Source organism: Balearica regulorum, chromosome 2 (genome assembly GCF_011004875.1).
Source record: "Balearica regulorum gibbericeps isolate bBalReg1 chromosome 2, bBalReg1.pri, whole genome shotgun sequence".
In the NCBI taxonomy this organism is placed as follows: Eukaryota; Metazoa; Chordata; class Aves; order Gruiformes; family Gruidae; genus Balearica; species Balearica regulorum.
In genome coordinates, this window is record NC_046185.1 from 104740927 (window position 1) to 104762015 (window position 21089).

The window sequence follows — 21089 nt, forward strand, 5'->3', positions numbered from 1 at the left end:
TTGTCCCGTGGTATTCTACCAAGCAGATCTCTGAAGAGGCCAAAGTCATTTAGGCCAGATATCATTTATCCTACACCTGACATTCCCTAATGTTATTCCCCATATTTGCCCAAATCCACCCATGTCTTCTGCAACTGTAGTAAGTGCTTTCCACTAATTCAAGGTGAATTTAAACTGCCTGGACCAGCAAAACACTGCAGTTATCTTCTCTGGGATAAATTATCTCTGAAGCTGCAAGAAAGCATGAACATAGCTGCAGTTTGCTCCCAGGAAACTTTAGCCACAGTTCTTTACAGCTTCTGGAAACGCCAAATGTGCATCTCCAAATGAACCATTCCTTCCTCCACCCAGCCTCCAACCTCTTCAGCACAGGCTTTTTTACCAAATTTTGTAGAAAAATACTCTTTCCATCACACGACCAGCCACATGCCACATTTAATCTCTGTGTACAAAACACACATTCTGCTCTGCACCACAAGGTACCTGGAAGAGAGCCACACAAGGCTGGGGGATCTGAACATGTGGGGTCAGATCACAGTCCTTGTGCCACAGCAGCTGCCTCGTCTTGCCCTCACAGCAGAGCTGGCAGAGCCTGGCCTGTTACACACTGCATTTTCTTCAAGAAAGCTCCACTGTGCAGGTATGACACCCAGCGTTAAGGAGCAAGACTGCGGGGTGATTTGAACGCAACCTCCAGATCCAGTGTCAGGCATGCCACCAGTGGGCCACGAGGCCGGAGAAACAGACCCTGCTCCCTTTTCTACTTGTGGCAAACACCTCCAGCTCCCTCCTGCAGCCTTTCAGGAGGGGAAATGCTCAAAGAAGCTCCTCCACCGTCATTGTCCAAAGACAGCAGGAGCAAGGCTGGAGCAGAAAGCAGCATGAGAAGTAGCATGTCTTACCAGCCATGCCTGGGAAACTATAGCTAGAGATATCTGGGTCACCACATAATAATTCAGTCAACAGCAGCTAGACAGGTGATTTCATGCAGCCACGAATTACACACAACTCTTCACAGAGCCAAAGGATGCCACCACGCCAGCCTCTGTAGTCGAAGCATCGGCAGTGGCCTTTCTGCTGCTTTTACATTTGTCCCCAATGCACACTTACAGGGAAAACTATATCCTGTTTTTTGTTACAACCACTTAGCAATACATGGCGCCCATAGCACACACAAGGAACTTCCAATAAAGCATAACCCCATCAGTTTTCTTTCTGGAGAAACTTGCAGAAAGGGGCTGACTGAGCAAGTCTCACAATAAGGGGATTTGTGAGCAGCAGACCCAAAAAGCAGCACTTTCACTGAAGGCAGAGCACCTCCATCAGGGATGAGGTTTCCCAACCGCTGGAATTACCCTTTTCTCTTCAAAGACATAGAGCCTGAAATTTGACCCATGCACAAACACCCAAGTTTTTAATAGTCACCTCAAATGTCTTGTGTTTCAAAGAAGCACTAAAGTTGTCACACACCATTGACCCAAATGCCTTTCCCGCACGCCTGAAGTATTTGCATTTCACTCACATCTTTCCATGCTTTTAAGTAACAGCAACTTGTTACTTCTACTGATGTTACCAGATGAAAGAAAAGTGATGTCTTCACCACTAAGTATTCCAGTGGAACAAGCTTTCAGTGACCAAACTAAGCTACGCTGAGTCAAGAGAAACAAGTAAATGCTAATAGTTTGCTTGCAAGAACCATCAGCACCATTTAGGATTTCAACATATAAAAGCTGATGACCTAGCAAAGTCAGATGCTTTTTCTGCACATTGTGTCCCTCTGAATGATTGCAAAGTGACACTAAAGAAGCTTCCTAAGAGAGAGGGAAAGACCAAGCACAGCATGACTCAAAGTCCTAACCCCACAATTTGGCAGCAGAAACATCATGACTGTGGTGCAAGAACTAGCTCATACCTAGCCCTTTTCTCTTCAGAGAAAACTTTCACAATTGACCATGCCTCTGCCAGGAAGGAGGGGGAGGGGGGGGGAACCAGAGCCAAAACAAAACCCAAAAATTTGCAGTGCGATTTGCATCCTGCCTTCTGATCTACAGCTGGACAAGCTGCCATGGTAGCCCAGGAATACTTGCCTTCTTGTCTCCTTCCAGGACAAAATTTCCTGTTTTCTTTCTTACCACACACATAATACTAGGCTTTTTGTCGAGACACCCTCTTTCTGTCCTCACCTTCATTCCAAAGCGGCACTGAGTCAGACATGCTTGAAGTACATGACCAGAGGATTCCTGACCTCTGGTATATACAATCTCATTTGTCAGCAAAGAGGAGAAGGAAGGGACTTTATGTAACATCCAAACAACAAGAGTAATGCATTTCTACAAAACAATTCCTTTATTGCTCCACACTGCAGGCTTTTACGGCATGGCATCATATAGTAGTGGCATTGAACTTGGAGCTTAGCACTGTAAATGTTTAAACATACTTTTATTTCCTATTCTGCTACCCTGACTTCTCCTTCCAGCATTGGAGGGACTGGAATTTCTCTAGGAAAGACCAAGAAAAGCATGCTTCGGATACCATTTCAGCATAAAAGCACAATGGGAAGGGTGCACAGCACAGGCCTGCAATTCTGAAATAGGATGGAAGCAGATGGCTCCCCAGCCTCTAGGTCACCCTATTTTTTATTTTTACTTCATATGCTTCATACCAAGAGAATATATTTAAATTGAAAGTGACTAAAGGCTAAGCTTTTTACTGAAAGAAAGTAGCACAGAGCATATTTTGGCATGGAAAATGAATTTACATTGTCAAATCTTCTCTTTTGTTCCTCTCTCTAACCCCCTCAAGACCTGTTGTTGTACTCATTGCCAACAAGAACTTCTTGGTCCCCCTTTAGTAAATGAAGTATTCTTTACTTATTGCAGTAAATACTGTTATGAGCACTGGTAGCACTGGTTGTTTACTGGTTCTCAGCTAAACCTCTGCCTTTGAAACCACCACCAACAAAATATTTTTGCTCAGTTTCCCTTAGCCCATGGATGCACACCTTTACTGCTTTAAAATAGGGTTAATCTTACATTCCCAGATTTCAGACCCTGGAAGTGTACGTAACTGCTCAGCTCTGACAAACTGAGCCCTCTGAGGAGGGAGACAATAGAGGGCAGCAGGGCAAAGCCGAGAGCGCCAGTTCTATTTTAAATAAATTCATTGTTAAGCAAAGTCTTTTTGATCTTGCTGTTTATCTCTTCTATTCTTAGGTTTTCTGAACTTTGGAACTTTTCCACAACCATTTTTGGGTTTACAGACACTTCCATTTTTTTTCCATAAACCCAGCTGTGGACTATTGGCCTAATTCAGCTCAAGATTAGAACTAGGAGGGCCATTCAAATTAGCTGTGGAGGCTAAAGTGAAAGAACCAGATGTTTGGGGGGGGCGAAACGCATGCTAAAATATTTCCTTCCATCTCCTTCACACTTCCAATTGCCCTTCCTCCATTGCTGTGCTGGCTGGATACCATGGGTTTTTGTTCTGAACCCACTGACCTGACTCAAAACCAAGGAGCTATTTACAAAAGCCTTTACCAAGTGATGCTTGTTTTCAGCTGAACTCTAACCCAGCCATTGCTAATATGTGGCACTACAAAGATTTAGTGCAATTCTTGCAAACTCATCAGCTGTATAATGCTTGCTCCTCCACATTTCCAGCTCTTTCTTTACCCCTGGAAATACCCCTTTACCCTGTCACTGCAAACAGCACGCTGTGATGTTGTTCAAGATACCCAGACACAAGCAGACAGAGCCACTTTGTCTCCAGGAGAAAATTCTGCTGCCTAAGAGGGAAGCTTATGTAGCTGTTCTGCCAGGAGGGAAAACCAGGAAGACTATGGCTCTTATCAGGAGTAAAAATGCAAAAATACTACAGCTCCACTATCTAGTCCTAATGGAAAGGAGATTTATTAGCAACGACTAAACAGGTAAGAAGCAACAATTGTTTCTTATTATTTATGCAACACAACAAAAAAGCTACGTGGTTTGCAGCTAGTGGCTACATACAAATGCAAAGCATATCCACATGCATATTATTGTTCAGATTGTTTTATCTAGAAGCTTTCTGGAGCAGTAACACTGATAGAGCACTCAAGCTCTGCAAAACTTGCTTGATTCTTCTTTCTACAATGAGAAAGGCAAAGTGGAGAATCTGTAAGAGTGGGAAGATAAGGATGTACAGAGCAGAAGGCAAGCTTGTGGGAAGCAGGCAGCACCGCGGAGGTTTGCTTTGATGCTGGAATTTCACCACAGAGATTAACACGCCTTCCCAATTGAGGTGGGGAAGGTCAAGAAGGAAAACAATTAAGTCTATTAAGAAAGATTCTAAGTGGTAGGCTTACAGGAGATAATCTTTCCAGCATTTGAGGTCACTACTAACTCAGGAGATAAACTACTTGTGGATGAAGGCACTGTTACGTGTTTGGCATATCTATAAAGTAATAGACTAAGGAAAGCTATTGCCCAACAGTGATATTCTCCTAAACATACAGGCGCAGTAAATTAAAACCTCTTCATTTACATCGGACAACAGTTACAGCACCCAGGACATCTGTGTACACACCAGCAGCTTTTTATGCTATGAAGCTGAAAACCGCAGGGATGACCTACATGCTAGCATGATTCTTGCTGATGCCTTCGGCCTGTCTTTTTAGACATTCTGGTCCAAGGAACTTCAACAAGCATGGTATTTTTGCCACTCCTTATTACAAAAGTAATTACATGGGGAAAAGGAAACAAACCTTAAAAAACCCAAACCCAAAACTTGGGCCTTGCCAGTAGACAAGCATTTTTCTTCATTTAATTTGTCACTTCTGTCCTATAAAATCCTAAGACCTCTGAAGATCAAACCGCAACGTCCTTATTTAGTTATTGCGCTGCAGAATTACGATTTCTTTGGAAAATGAAGGAATACCACCGCTAGATGGTATTGAATGATTCACTCGCTCCCTTCGGAGCGCCGCCCCGCTGCCTGGCCTACCCGCGGAGCGGGACCAGCGGCTCCGGGGAGCGGGCGGGGCGCTCACCTGTCCGCCCCGCTGTGACCGGGGAGGCGGCCGGTGGGTCGCGGCTCGGAACCGGAGGCGATGGCGGCCGCCGACCCGCCCGGCGCCGGGGACCTCTCGCAGCTGGTGAGCGCGGGGCTGGCTCCGGCGGGGAGCCCGGCGGCGGGGAGCGGGGGCCGGGTTTGGGGCACCCTTGCGGGGCTCCGCCTGGGCGGGCGCCTGCCCGCACCCGGTCGGCCGAGGCGGAGAAGGGCGGGAAGCCGGCGGAGAGGCGCGGGAGGAAGCGTGCCTGGGGCCCGGCCCCTGCGCCCCGGCCCGGTCGGCGGCTCCCGCGGTTCGCCGGGCTGTAGCTGCCCTCCGTGCGCCGCCGCCCGGGGCTCCTGCTTTCTGCTTTCTCTCGATTTTTCCCCCCTCCAGGCGGATAATCTACTGCATCAGCTGCAGGAGAATTTGCAAGCTCTGACCGAAAAGATAACGCTGAGAAATATCCTCTGGTGAACCCGGGTTACTTGCTCCGCAGGAGAGGTTCCATGCCTCTATGGCTGCGGTGCCTCCGCTGGACCGGGACCGCGCTTAGCGTCCCCCCCATGCATTGCCAAGCGGGTGTAAAGAAGGGCTTTTTTCTAAAGATCGAATTAAGCTATAATGATTGATGTTGCTAAATACCCATGATGTAAAGACAGATGAATTCCACCCCCCCCCCCCCCCCCCGAGTCCATTTATTTTTCCCCTTAGCAAGAATGAAATCCTAAAAAAGGTTTTACTGAATGTAGCATCAACTCCTGGTGAGCTAGTCTCTGTACAGCAATTCTTGCTTTCCAAGTAAAATAAGCAGCAAATTATGTGTTAAGATTCTGAAGGTAAATTGAAAAAGCAATCATTTTCAAAAATGCTACTTAAATCAGCATATTGCTGTGTGCTGTTGATTTAAAAACAAGTGTTAGCTCCTGGGCGTGGGAAGGTGAATCCTTAAAAAGAAAAATTAAGGCCTCTGAGCTTTCTCATTAGGTGTACTTACAGAAGGTACCTCTGCTTTCTAAAACTATGAATTTATTAAATTTTCCATTTTTTCCTGTAACTCGACCTTCAAGGAAACGGCTGTTTTAGTCTAAGAGAAGAAGAAGGTTTTAGCAGTACTCCTATTCTGATTGTGTATGCTGACTGCATGGAAAGAAAACAGTCTCTTACATGGAAAATACTCTAGGTCACTCATGGGCATACAGGAAGGCATTTGAAAATATTTAGAACTTGAATGCTAATCTGTTGCAAAAGAAAGTGGGATTGTCTTGTAATACAACCTTGTGCACGCTTCATCTTGTGTTAGTGTTGAACATGAGTAAGTAAAGAGGCTGAGACATCTGGAAGAGAGCTTCTAAGTTTTTCTCAAAGAAAAAAACCTGTAAAATTATAAAATCCTTATTTATAAATAAAGTTATCTTTAACTTCTTACTGGAAGAAATGGGCGAGCGTATTGATGATCTTGAGAAGCATGTTGCTGACCTGATGACAGAGGCTGGGATAGAAAACACGGATGGAGAGTTGAGAGTAAAGAAACTTAATTTTTTACTGTATTTTATGTATTTCCACTTAGTTTTGAACTATGGGCAGCATTAGCATGACACTATTGTTTTCATATTTATCATACCTGCATTTACTTGTATTTTAAAGTATACTGAGATATTTTAACATATTTTAAATTACCTTGGATTTCTTTTTCCCAAGAGCCAAGGAACAAAACACAAACTGTAGCTTGCTGCATCTGTTGCAGCTGAGTGACATATCCAAGGCATAGCACAAACTAATCCCAAATATGTAAACTGAGGCTGTATGTTTGTAACAAAATGTGCATGGCTTAAAGCACTCCTGCCGACCATTCTTGTCCCTCAAGTATGCTCGCCTAGCTGACTGAGGATTCTCACTGGTTTATGCGTATCTCCTTTAAAACCTGCTTCAGCTTCCCAACGGGGCTCAGAGCACACCTCTTAAATACATTCACCCCAAGCACAGCAGTAGTTTGTTCTTGCAGCAGTAAGATGGAAGGAGGAAGGATAACTTGAATATTATTGTCAAACACTCAGTAATATAAAATCATGCTACAGTTCAGGATTGCATACTAGATTTTATATCGCTGTCCGTTGCGAATGCCACCCCCTCGATGGATGCCTTAGTGTTCTTAGTATTTACGAGACAGCATTACTTCCATGTTCTGTGGGTGCCAGTGATGTCTTCTTCCTGTTGTTGCACGCTTTCCTGATTGAGACATGTCAATTATTTTTGTCATTTAGAAACTGCTTACCCAACAAAAGACAGGAATGTCTGTAAATATATTGAAGTAACTTAGGCATCTATTCGTTCTGATGCCTTTGTTGTGATAAGCCATGAAAGAATTTTCAGAAATTTAGAAAGACAATCCATGAAGATGTATTTAACTGCAGAGATCTTCCTATTTTTATGCAGAATCACATTCATGAATAATTAAACCACTAACCTACTTATTCACTGTTTCTTTGCAGCACTGAAATGAAGCTGTGATCAAGAAAGATACAGGGAGAACACCCCACTGAGTCTGGGAGTTTACAATCAGTGTTACTAGTCACAAGAAGCATCAGTGAAAACAAATATGCTTGCATCATGTCATGATACAATCTCAATTTCTTTTTTTAAAAGACTACTGCCCCAGGAAAAAAAGTAGAACGCTGGTTTATTCATCTAAATGGCACACTATTTCCTGTAACTGGCAGAGAACTGTTAGGTTGAGGGGGGGAGAAAAACACTATTTTGGATAGAAAATGGTATCTTATATAGTGAACTTATCCAGGCATAAACTTTTTCAATGTATGAAAATCTATTTAAGAATATTAAAATTTTCATCATATTTCTTTGTTGCTTTTTCAACTTAAATGTTCTCAGAATAACAAGATCCTTCTATGACAAAACTTTTCCATTTGCATGTGCCATTTTGATGCTTCTCTAAATGTTTAACATTACAAAATGCACCTTACCTTATTTCCTCCTTGCAAAACTTCATAGGTCAAATGAATATAAACTGTTCTGCACTAAAAGAAATGGCAGTATTTGCACAGATTACAGCTGTTCAGTGGTTACTCTTCACAAGCCCACCCAAAGCTGTGTCTACCTGTGCAGATAACATCACCCAGGTATGCATATCACGCCAATTTCAGTTCTTTAACATTAGTCATTTTGACAAAAGAGCCCATTTTGAAGACTTTGAGATAGAGAAGGAATTCTAGTTACTAAACATGGCCTGAACAAGACATTGTAGAGTCAGAAAAACCCATGGCATCTGCACTAACTTTAAGGTTCTTCTACACCAAAACATTGGCACTTTTTGCAGGAAAGATTTTGTTTGAAACTTGTAGGAACAAATGCAGAAATGGAAGCATTACCAGGTAAATAGAATACCTCAGCTAATGAAAGACAAATATGCTTTTTAAAACTTCAGCAGGTGTTAATACTTAGCATCTATTACAGAGTCTTCATTAATATTAAGAAATCATTCTAACAGATGCTTTAATCAGTGTAGATTAGAAAGCAATGTTAAACTGGGGGGAGAGGACAGGCTGGAGAACAGGAACCTCATGAAGTTCAAAGGCAAGAGCCAAGCCTGGCCTCTAGGACAGGGTAAGCTTTACACTGCAGTGCAGTTGTGAGGGGCTGGCTGGCGTGCAGCTTCGCAGGAAAGGAGTGGGGTCTGCTGGAGAAGTTGAACGAGTCAGCAAGGGGCCCTGGCAACAAAGGCTGCAGCCACACGCTGGTCAGTACCAGCGCCAGAAGAGGCAGCAGGTCATTCCTCTCCAACTCCCATGAGACCACACTCAGAGTAATGCGTGAATTTTGGGACTCCCCAGTTCAAGAAATGTATTGTTATGAGAGAGTTAAAACAGAGAGCCACCAAGATATGGTGGAGTATAAAGCATACAAGGGTTTGAGAGAATTCTGTTAGTTCGGCCTTAAGAAAAGACTATGGCTTCTTGCTGGCAACCACCCCATGGTAGAGCACGGGAAACTCTTGCTGCAGGTGTTTTACACAAGAGAGTCAATAGACACAAGCTGGAACAGAGGAAATTCCAGCTAGATGCAAGGAACACTTTTTTCAACTATGAGTGTGTTCAGGCAGGAGAACAGGCTTTCCAGAAAGGCTGAGGCATCTCCATCCTTAGAGATGGACTCAACTCTGGACACAGTCCTGGGCACCCTGATCAAGTGGGATCTACTTTGACTGAGAGGTTGGTAGTCCCTTCCAACATAAATTATTCTATAATTAACCACCACTGTAAACCAGATTAACTTAAGCACAAATTGGGACCCTGTGTTTTACTTTCTTGACTCATTCTAAATTCTCTAACACACACTTGATGGTAAAAAAAGCATATTCTACTTTGTCTTGTGACAAACTGGACCAAAGTATCTTCTTTCTGCATAGTCTGGCTTGTTTGTTTTTTTTTTTTTTTTAATCCTGTAAAAAAACAAACTAACAAACGCACACCACCCAAAAAAACCCCCAACCCCCACACAACACTGGCTCCATTACCATAAACCAAAAGTTGTCAGAAATAGAAATGAAAACTTTAAAAGCCATGCCACAGTGAAATCCAATCCAAGCCTCATGAGTATACATGCATTTTGGTATACCATCAGACAAACTAGAGGTCAAATGAAAGCACAGCTCATCCTTTCTTCAACTGTTGAGTATGCAGCCAGCTCCAGATCTGCAATTACCCTTTGGCACCGCACAATCTATTAAGTACTTCAAACTGATTACTGTGTGTGTAATCACTGTGAAAAAGAAGTCCATCACCACAAGTCAATTAAGTTGATGGGGGGAAAAAGTGCGCACAAAGTCGTAGAAGATGTTTTCTAAGTTTTGCTAAATATTAATACATGCACCTTAGTGTTTTATTCCTATTCTTAGTGGATATAGAAGACCAAGATACTATGCAAGGAAATCCTAACAGAAGTGATAAGCCTTTATCTTCAACACTCTGACTTTGCATCCAATTACATTTGTTTTCATTCTCAAATTTGATCAGCTAAAGAAAATGAAGGTGAATAAGTGGAACTCACTTTATTCTTTTAAAAAAAGCTGTAGCAGAGTTTCCCTGATATTTGTGTAACAAAAGCAAACAAAAGCAGTTGAAATGTTTTTCTGCAAACAGGCTTTTTGTGTACAAAAATACATAATACCAAAAGGACAACACAAAGTCTTTAAAAATAAAAATACAACCTGAAATTCAGCTACAGTATTACTGCAGTCAAGACAGTTCCAGGCTTTGTGTCTTCTACTTTTCCAGACATACTCCAAACCTTTTAAATAATTCAAAATATGCTCAAAGTTGGAGGATTTGTAGTTTTTTTAATATATATATGTACACACATACACAAGAATAAATTTAAGTGGATGTAAAAAAAAGGCAGCCCCAAAGAAATGTCAGTATCTGTATTTAGTGGAATAATCTTTTGGCGATACCACCAAACCTCGACCTTTGCGGGCTCCTCTATAAACAGTTTCTATAATGTCAATCATCTCTTGCTTATCTTCCATTGCCCAGTTGATCTTGTTGTTATTACCTGTACCTAAATCAATCATGATGTGTTTGTTCCTTTAAAGGGAGAGAAAAAAACCAGACAGGTTAAGATGGTATTATAATTCAGAAAGAAACTTTATATCCCCCACAGGAATGCTTTGTAGGATTCAAAATAGGCCCTTATAACAATATAGCCTCAGAGTATACACTCCTGTAACTCAAACTGACATTTTACTGCCTATTTCTAAAGCTAGAACAAAAACTGCAAACATGCCCCCAAGATTGCTACTCAGTGCAAGTATCCTTCAGCATATTCCTCACCGGTGTTAGACAGTAATGGGAAAGCAACATAAACAGGGAAAGTTCCACGCTTGTCAGTAGCACATTTTATCTCCTCAATGTAGATGCCATAGTTCAAAAAAACTTCAATATTTTGGGTATATCTTTAAAGCAAGTTTGACAAGCTTGACTGCCGTATTACTGCAGTATTCTATATAGGGAGTTTCAGATTTGAAACTAAAACCAATGGATAATTAAAGCAGCTTTCACTATCACTAATTTGCACTCTATTATCAAAACACTGTTACAAGGCTAATTGGAAAACAAGCTATTTTCCTATTTAATCAGTTGACTCTTTTGTAAAGCAATGAAAATATAAGCATCAGTATGCTGATATGCATTTAGAAATTATCTACTGTATGATGATATGATCACTATATTTGACACACAAAATATTTTACATTCTAGAACCATCATGTACCTGAAGAAAAACATGACGGTACAGGGATCGTACAACTCGTACATCTTGTTGAAGTCTGGTACTTCAGTGATATCCACAAGATAAATAACAGCAAAGTTTTTTACCTAAACAGAAGAAAACAGGAAATATAAAAGCAATATATATATATATGTTACCAAGCCTTTGATTATTTGTATTACCAATTAAAAGACATAAGCTTTCATGACTGCAACATTTATTTTCCAAAATATTAAGTCACAAAATCACAGTAAAGTCTTGCCATTATTTTTAACCACAATGACCAATTAACATGGAAAATATTTTTAAATATAGCCAAGATGCTTATTTCACATCCAGTATCAACTGGAAAGATACTATGCTAAATGTGGTGGGTTGACCCTGGCTGGGGGCCAAGTGCCCACCAGAGCTGCTCTATCACTCCCCTCCTTCATTAGACAGGGGAGAAAAGGTACAATGAAAAGCTTATGGGTTGAGATAAGGACAGGGAGAGATCATTCACTAATTATCATCACGAGCAAAACAGACTGAACTTAAGAGAGAGAACTCATCTAATTTATTACTAGGCAAAAGAGAGTAGAGGAATGAGAAATAAAATCAAATCTTAAAACACCTCCCCCCACCCCTCCCATCTTCCCAGGCTCAACTTCACTCCCGGCTTCAACCTCCGCCCCCTTCCCTCAGCAGCACAGGGGGACGGGGAGGGGGGGTTACGGTCAGTTCATCACATGGTGTTTCTGCTGCTTCTTCATCCTCAGGGGGAGGACTCCTCTCATCGTTCCCCTGCTCCAGCATGGGGTCCCTCTCACCGGAGAAAGTCCTTCACGAACTGCTCTAGTGTGGGCCTCTCCCACGGGGTGCAGACCTTCAGGAGCAAACTGCTCCAGCGCGGGTCCCCCACGGGGTCACAAGTCCTGCCAGCAAACCTGCTCTGGCGTGGGCTCCTCTTTCCACGGATCCACAGGTCCTGCCAGGAGCTTGCTCCAGCCTGGGCTTCCCACAGGGCCACAGCCTCCTTCAGGTGCCTCCACCTGCTCTGGTGTGGGGTCTTCCACAGGCTGCAGGTGGAATCTCTACACCCCCTCATCCTCCCTCCATGGGCTGCAGGAGGACAGCCTGCTTCACCATGGTCTTCACCACGGGCTGCAGGGGGATCTCTGCTCCGGCGCCTGGAGCACCTCCTGCCCCTGCTTCTGCACTGACCTTGGTGTCTGCAGAGTTTCTTACATCTTCTCACTCCTCTCTCTGGCTGCAAAAGCGCTCTCTGACTGGTTTTTTTCCTTCTTAAATATGTTATCACAGAGGCGCTGATTGGCTTGGCCTTGGCCAGCGGTGGGTCCATCTTGGAGCCGGCTGGCATTGGCTCTACCAGACACAGGGGAAGCTTCTAGCAGCTTCTCACAGAAGCCACCCCTGTAGCCCCCACCCGCCACCAAAACCTTGCTACGCAAACCCAACACACTAAAGCAACATTCAGAGAAACAAATGCCCTTTATATACAACTGAGACCTCACAGTGACATGCACAGCTCTAAACAAGTAGAGTAACTGCTTTGTGCAAGCCAAGCTGACACATTTTGTGTCTGCTGTCAGCTGCTTATAGACTTCAGAAAATTAATCATCTAAAATGCCTTGGTGCCTGCCTCCAAGCATTTTTCCCCCCTCTAAACCATCTAATTTGTTTAACAAGGCTCATAAAATGAAAATAAAAATTATAATTTAATAATAAAAACTGATAGCTTTTTTGGGAGGTGTAAAGCTAAAACGAGCTTAAAAATTGATAGTGAAGAAAAGACCTTGATGAGAAGCTATTGTCTGGGCAATTCTGGTAAAACAGGCTTTCACTTTGCAGAGTTAAATGCACAAGAACTCCTCCCCTTTCATGTCATAGTTAATGTCTTAATTTCTGAAAGAAAACTATGTCACATTTTTGTTTCCTAGATGTAGCATATTTGACCTTAAGTGGAATTGGGGGAAGTCTTAGTTTCTAAACTTAGCTCATACATGTGTAGTAGGAATTAACACATACACACACACACTAAAAAAATAAGTCAGCAGGCATCTAAATTATACAAAACATTAACTGTACTCATGCATTACAACATGAATGCACAACCTTGCCCCCCCCTTACTTACATACAAATATAATTTTTGTCCTTCCCATTTGACTATGCAAAATTACCAGTCTGAGGTAACAAGTGGTCTAAGATTTATGACAAATTTGCTGTTTGCCACAGTAATTCCCACTTGTTAGTTTTGCTATCAGACATCTGGAATTGCAATGATGAGTATAATTTCTGCTAGATGTAAAGATGTTTTATTTTAGTCCACAAAACAGGATTAGACTGTACCAGAAAAACATTATATATGGTGCACCCTGTACTTAAACATCCTAGCAGGCACTTTAATTGAAAAAGTATGGAGATGTTAGTTTACAAAAAACTAGAAGCACACAGTAAATAAATATTGATGGGACTTCTGCTTCAAGAGAGTTTCTAAACTGTAAAAAAAAAAAAATCACACTTCAAAGATATAAATAAGTATTAGTAGCAAAGAAAGTCAAATATCTTCTGGAGTGAAACAGCATTTCAATAGTTTTTACTGTGCTTTTATAGAGCCAGTTATAATCCTAGACTCTGTCAATAATCTAACAAAAACATCCCATTCAACCCATGTTCCAAACCAGGCAAGAGGTAAAGCCTTGAAAACCCAAGTTAGTCATAATACCAAACTCTAACGCCCTCTGAAGTGATCATTCATGCCCATTTCAGGTTTAGATGACAGATTCTAAGAAACTTAATGGAATCTTCAGTCAACAATCTAGCTAAGAAGCGACTGAAGTTACTCCTTGGTTACCCTTAGGAGGCAATAGACAGCTGTTTGTTGGTTTAAAAACCAAACCAACCAACCCCTGAAAAGCTATTTTCCTTTTCTCCTATCATTTCTTCTTCCATCCTGCTGACATTTTTAGCATCAGCAGCACAGCTTTGCCATGTGGGAAAATTTCAGCAACACATTCAGCAATTCTGACAAACTAAACATCATCTTTGAACAATTATTTAATTTGGAGATTAGAAAATGGTTTTAAGTTAAACTAAGCATTAATACAACATTCTTAAGACCTGCTTTGTTCACTGAAAGATTATTCCAAGGAGATTATATGTTGCATGAGAAGACCACCACAAAAGTACTGCTAAACCAAAATTTCACTTCCAAGAACTGTGTACTCCATATAGTACTAGAACAACAAAACTTTAAAGTTAGTTTTACATTATATACATTTAAGTGAGTTCAGCTGTTGCAGAACCAGAAATGCTTGTCACTAGTAATGAACATTAACAGCCTAAGATTTTAGAAAAGAGAACCAGCCTATTCAAGTCTTAAATAAATTATTACATAAATCTAACTCAAAAGGACTATATCATTCAAATCACCTTTGCACAGATTATATGCAAATTATCACCATAATCCAAGTATCTCAGACATTAACTTCTCTCCTACACAGGAATAAAAGCACAGCTACCTACTTTTATAGAAGTGAAACTGATGACAGTCACCTGCTCAAAAGCTTGTATGAAGTCTAAAGCAGACCTCAAAGCTAGGTACCAACTCTCAAATTTGAATGCAGAGTTTTAAAAGTGGCGCTATTCTTTCCCTCTTGCTTTCTTAATTTCAAATCTGTCAAGATTACCACTCCAAAACCACTTAGCTTGCAACTGCATTGAATAAGGATGTGTTTTGTTGAGTTTGGACACTGGTTGCCAAGGTTGCCCATGACATGGGCTATGCCATGCAGCACTCCAATGTATGTAGCAGCAGGAGGTTGGGATTCAGGCCTAAGAACGAACTACATAAAAACATAGGTAAAGAGGCTAAATATGGAAAGGGTGACGCAGAAACACTGCAGTGGCCATAACATCTACTGTTTAGTGGCCATGCCAGACTGGGCAGGCTTGCCACCAAGAGGCGTTTTATTTCAACACAAGACAAGCCCTTCAGAACTACCTAAACGTGTGTCTCTGTACAGTATTGACCAGTTTTACAGCCTGAAGCAGCACTTACTGTCTCAGACACAGTACTGGAGCCAAGATACAGCACTACAGAGCCAGCTTCACATCAGCCAGTTCTAATCACAAGGCTTTAGCTAAGGCTTCATTTTAAGCAAAAGCAACTGAAGTACTTCTGGATTCAGGCTGGTATGGATGCAGGAGTTGATCTATACTTGAGCTAGGAAGTCTGTTGAGACAAACCAAAGCTTAACCTCTCCCCATTCATAGGGAAATGAATCCATCCCCCAGACCGACCTGTCAGTTCAAAAACTACATTCCTATATAGAACAAGCTTCACTATCATTTCAAGGCAGTGGCTGCTAAGAACTTTTGAGTTATAACTGAGGATACAGTATGGAGACCTCAGAACAAGAACTGAATACAAGTTGTGAGCAAGTAAATCACACTAAATAAAAGCAGTTGCAGTTGTAAAAATTGAGACTCCACTGAGGTTGTTAATGTAAACCAAAATTTTACTGTCCAGACAATATGCAAAAAACCTTGTGGTATTTTAGAAATTGAACACATAATAATATGAGTTTATTCTGAAAGTATTTAGCCTCATAACATACACTAAAGTATAGTAAATTTGTTGCAGTAAGTCAGTTGCTTTCTGGACAAAAAAAAAAAGCAAACCCAAAACTAAACCCCTCCAGTGACAGACTTCCTTTTGGACAGCTCCACAGTTCAACACCTGAAGATAAAAACATTTTCAGCAGAAAAACAAGACAGATACTAACTTTTGAATGTATTTCTTTCTGACACACCAACTTCCTGTTACTCAGTGTGATGTAGACTTTTGTATATGGGCATATACAAAAACCAAAAGTACATTATTGCCTAGCCACAGTTACAGGCTCTTAATACTTCACAGAACTGTATCTGCTTGGGTGGACTACTATTAAATGCATAAACAAAACAGCTCAAGACTATAAAGCAGAGGGATCTATAGGACCCTTAACATCAGATACAGATTCTGTATCCTATCTTAATCAAGACCACACACTTGATGGTAAATAGGAAACATAGATATAGGAAAAATCATATGCCAGATGAGACAAATCTCATTTATCCTCCAAAGTTCTCCCTCTTAACTTAACATCATCATTCAAAAAAAAAAAAAAAAAAAAAAGCATTCCTAAAACATGAGATTGCCACAGAAATACAATCAATGACCATGAAGAACAATCATGAAGTTTCTTTACATTTCTATTAGGAGTAAGTAATACTTTTGTTGTTACGAATTCCCTTCAAGAAGCAAATCTCAAAGCGATATGGTACCTTATGGCTCAAAGTGCATACAGCAAATATGTAAGGAAATCTGAGACAAGATCTAAGATTCCATCTTCTCATCTTCTTAGTTTCTAGACAATGTTTATGTTTAGATGTCTTTATGGACAAGGAAATGACAGGGAAAAAATACAGGAATTGAGACTAGCTTTTGCAACAAATCATTCAAGTTGAAGACTAGCGGACTTGCACTACTGAACTGAAAGAGGCTGCAAACACAGTAAGTACAAACTTGAAAGTCTGTACTGTCAATATTTTTTTTTTTTTTTCTTGCTAATTATGCTGTAAGTTTATGTGATAAATTTATAGGGGAAAAAAGAAATACATTATACAGCTGAGAGCAATACTTGCAGCTAACAATTTTGGAAACTATGGACATGAGTAAATGGATTAGCTTTATTCAACTTTCATTATAAGCACCAGTAACTACAATACCAGTATGGTTTTTATGGCTATTTCCCCACACCCTCCCTTTCTTTTCCTCTCTCACTTTTTGTGTAACCCTAACAGAAAGGCAGAGGCACAACTAATGTTTGAGCAAAAGCCACAGCTATTCGTGCTTCTGATTACAGTTAAATAAATGCAAAATACTTGAACAATCCTCTCTACACCCGCATTGACCGAATACAACCTACTGCTTAAAATGACCTGGTTTTCACATGAGGTTATCTGATTTACAGTATTCAGTCCTACATAAATCATGGTTTTAATGTATTTCTTTAAAAAGGGCTATTAAATTAATTTAGCAGCCAAAGCCCTTTACTTCAGGGGATAGGTTTTTATAATTGTCAGCCTCCTTTTTAAGAAAAAGTATATTTTTAAAAAACATGTTCCAGAGGCATTTTGTGAAACTCAGTTCTTAGATGTTTCATTGAAACCCTGACAAAACAAAAATCTAACATCTTACAATTACCATGTGTTTGGGTGTCTGGAAATTCAGTGAAACCTTGCTTCTTTTTCATTTAACACTGGGGGGGGGGGGGCAGGCAAAAGTCAACTGTAAGTGGAGTACGTTTCAGTGAAAATTATCTGCTTTGTATTTTCATGTAGTGTTCTAGTTTACTCTCCCCCAAAAGGATTCAAATTGAAAAAATCCTGGTTTCCTATTATAAAGTACAGATAAATATTACTGCTACCCAAAAATATGTGCTGCAGACTAAAAGAATATTGTACCATGGTAACAAATGTAAAATATTGCTACATTTTCTTCAAATGTAGCATGCAATTACAGCATGTTAACATTCTGTATTATTCTCTAGTATAAACACCTGTACAATTGGAACTTTTACTCACTCTTTAAAACAGCAGAGATCCAAACATGGCTTGTAAGCAAGAGGATGAGGAAGGATCTCCCCCTTTAATTTGCCATTTCTGCAGAGGGAGATTTTTAAATAAGAAGTTACATTGTTCTTTCTTTCCCCAGTCACCCCTAAATGCCAATATGTCTGCCAAATTGCCAAGCACCCTGCCAAAAAGTCGATACTAACAGTATCTGAGCATAATACGCTCCCACAACGTTAAACACAAACGACTAAATTAAACCATGTCACAACTCCTTACTGTATTCTGTTATGTCTTAACATTTGGCTATAGGTATAGATCTTTCATTGTAGAGATTTTAGAGACAGAAGTTCATCTATTTAAAAATAGCATTAAAAAGAGAAAGGAGTACACGACAAGAAGAACTCTATGTCAAGCTATGCAGTATGCACACAATTTTACATGAAGGTAGCTGACTCCTTTTCCTAACCCAGTTACCATTTCTGGTTCAGATTTTTTTGGCTTCATTTTCTATGTGGTTCAGTTATACAGAAAATTGACAGCTCTTCTTTCTATCACTATGCAAAACCTTTACCAAATACAAGAAAGTATACATTATAGCTGATTGTGTATGTTAACAGTCTAATTTTTCTTCAACATCTATCTTTCTTAAGTGAGTGACCAGCTGTCAGCAGGCATTCAGTTTCCATCTGAAAACTTCAGAGTTTGGCTCCCAAAATTTAATTCACCTCATGAAACTCAATGAAACACCATCTGCCTCCACAAATAGTATCACTGATAATCAACACCATCCTGCACATTTTAAGATCTTGCCATTTTTAAGAGTCAAAATGAAAGAAAAATTTCAAGTTATTCAAATGGAAATCTGAAGCTACTATACATTCTGATGGTGAAGTGACAGTGCTGCATTACCCACTTCTTCAACCAAGTACTTGTTTCTGCTTGAATGCTGATGTTCATTATATGATGGGTTATTAACAGGCAGCAGTTTTGATTTCAGAACTTACAACACTCTTTCACCCCATTAAATACAACGTCAGGGTAGCTGATGACTTTAGGAGACACTCATGAAAGCAAACCAAATAGCTTTCTTGCTGCCTCCTGAAGCAGGAATACCTCTCCAGAAACAGAGTTATAACCTGCCTCAGGCTTTCTATTTTTTCTCATTTGAAACACTGAGCAGAGAAAGCAACCGTCTCACGTCACAGCTCCACTTTACCTTCTCAGCAATGCTGTATAAGACTTCATCCATTTTCATGCAGGTCGGGTCCCAGTCGTGCCCAAAGCGGATGACCACGACTCGGTCCTCTTCCGAGAGGATGGCCTGGTCCACCTGCCAGCCGTTGTGCAAGTGCGGCAACATGTACGACATTCTGAAGGGCGGGTGGCGGGCCTGCGGGACGACAGCAACCAACCCAGGAGCTGACAGCCCGGCCTGCCTTCGCACGGCGCCGCCAGCCCCCCGCGGCGACACGCCCCCGCAGGCCTAGGCCAGCGTTTAGCGGCCGCGGCCTGCCGTGGTGTAGCGATGCCGTCATCTCGCCGGGTCCTTGCGGGGCGCCGGCAGCCACCGGGCACCAATGCCGAGCCCCCCTTAACCGCATCCTACCCTACCCTGCCCCGCCCCGCCCCGTCCCATCCTATCTCATCCCATCCCGTCCCCGCCGCACCCCGTGGCCGTCCTTCTCTCGGCGAAACGGGACAACGAGGCCAAAGCGTGAGAGCAAGCGGAAGTGAGGAAACACGCTCGTACAGACGGGCAAGCCGTTGGGGAACGCGCTTACGCCCTGTGGAGGGGGCGGGATTTCCCTCAGTGGGCGGGGCACAGCGTGCCGAAGGGGAGAGGGAGGCCGCTTGGACCATACCAAGTGCGAAGGCGAGCGGGGAGGGGCGGAAGAACAGCTTGGGCCGTTCTAAGCGGGGGAGGGAGGCCGAGGTATCAGAGGCCCTGGCGGGGTGTCAGTGCTGGTCGCCGTGGGAGTGGCACGGCGGGGCCTGCGAGAGCCCCCGGCGTCAGGGCTGAGGCCAGGTAGCCGTGTCCAGGGCCACGTGGAGGCGTTGTCCTCTCAGAGCTCTCCGTGCCCCCGTCGCACCCACTGCGGAGCCAACCCCAAGCGAGGGGGCCTGGGCTGGGGCCTCGCTCCGGGGCGATGGCCAAGAGCGCAACCAGAATGGCAGGTGGCCCCGTGGGGGTGTCCCTGCTGCCCGAGAAGCCAAGTGCACCCAAATGGGTGGGCAGGTTGTGCTGCCTGCCTGCTGGCTGGGGCCACGGGCACCTCCCTTCGCAAGTGGGACACAGAGCCGTGGCGGTCGGTGCAGCTGGGCCGAGCACTGCTGCTGCGGGGCACCAGGAGGATGACATGGAGGCCACCACAGCCCAAATCTCTGCTACTGACCACTCTACGAATGATTAAAAAGTCCCTGTGCCTCCATTGGTTTGATCAAGGAGATACTGCAACAGAGAGAGCAGCTGCAGGCATCTGGTTATGGGAGATTTTGTCAATATATATTAACCCACAGCAAAGAACATCTTCATGCTTCAGCTTGTGCTAGTTGTGGCTTGAGTGCTGTGTGAAAATACAGGTATGTTTGAACCAGGTGGGTCACAACTGCACATCCATCTTCTGCGTTGCCTCCTGATGCACCCGATGCCCAGAGCTAACCCTGCCAGGGGAGCTGGGCTGCCCAGTCCCTGGCAGGAGTCGTGCTTCGGCGCCATTATGCTTGCTCATCTCTCACAATCAAAATGCCAGTGCCAGAACACACTGGGTAAGCGTTTCAGTTGAAGTCATCAACAGCAAAACCAGGACATTTCAGCATTAGCTTTCAGAATCGAGCTAGCGTTTGAGGTAGGGCATCCTAGGCCAATCTTTTTGTTTCCTGAAAGGCATCTAGATTATTCTACACAGTACACTCATTTAAAAGGTCAGCTTGCAGCAGACGGGTAGAAAAGCATATTTTCCACTATAAAAAAAATCCACACAAGCTCGGGCTAGGGCTGTGGGGAACAGCCCTGGAACAGTAGCATGAATTTGTACCAAATTACTTTGCCCCAGAATTGTGGAGCTCTCCAAAAACTATCCAAGTCCACGTTTTGCAGTATCTCCTTTCTAAAAAAGGCAGCGCCGGGAGCGTGAGAGAAGTGGAAGGTAGGCTACCCTC

At 42.5% G+C, this 21089-nt stretch overlaps 2 protein-coding genes across 3 annotated transcripts; one reads left to right on the forward strand and one right to left on the reverse strand.

Annotated features, from left to right (window-relative positions):
* Nucleotides 1–4937: 4937 nt before the first annotated feature.
* On the forward strand, nt 4938–8018 carry HSBP1L1 (heat shock factor binding protein 1 like 1). The gene is made up of 4 exons (XM_075745206.1): nt 4938–5131; nt 5423–5489; nt 6456–6550; nt 7519–8018. The coding sequence occupies exons 1-4, from the start codon at nt 5087–5089 to the stop codon at nt 7522–7524; spliced, it is 213 nt and encodes a 70-aa protein (XP_075601321.1). The 5' UTR covers nt 4938–5086; the 3' UTR covers nt 7525–8018.
* A 2341-nt stretch (nt 8019–10359) lies between these two features.
* Nucleotides 10360–19728, reverse strand: TXNL4A (thioredoxin like 4A). 2 transcript variants are annotated; one of them, XM_075745248.1, is made up of 4 exons: nt 19598–19728; nt 19147–19320; nt 11312–11415; nt 10360–10626 (listed from the first exon to the last, which is right to left on the reverse strand). In XM_075745248.1, exons 2-4 carry the CDS (start codon nt 19297–19299, stop codon nt 10455–10457), a joined length of 429 nt encoding a protein of 142 aa, XP_075601363.1. In that variant the 5' UTR covers nt 19300–19320; nt 19598–19728; the 3' UTR covers nt 10360–10454. The 2 variants fall into 2 exon arrangements, with proteins under 2 accessions (XP_075601363.1, XP_075601364.1); XM_075745249.1 differs by lacking the exons at nt 19147–19320; nt 19598–19728 and adding an exon at nt 17940–18022.
* Between the last annotated feature and the right edge of the window lie 1361 nt (nt 19729–21089).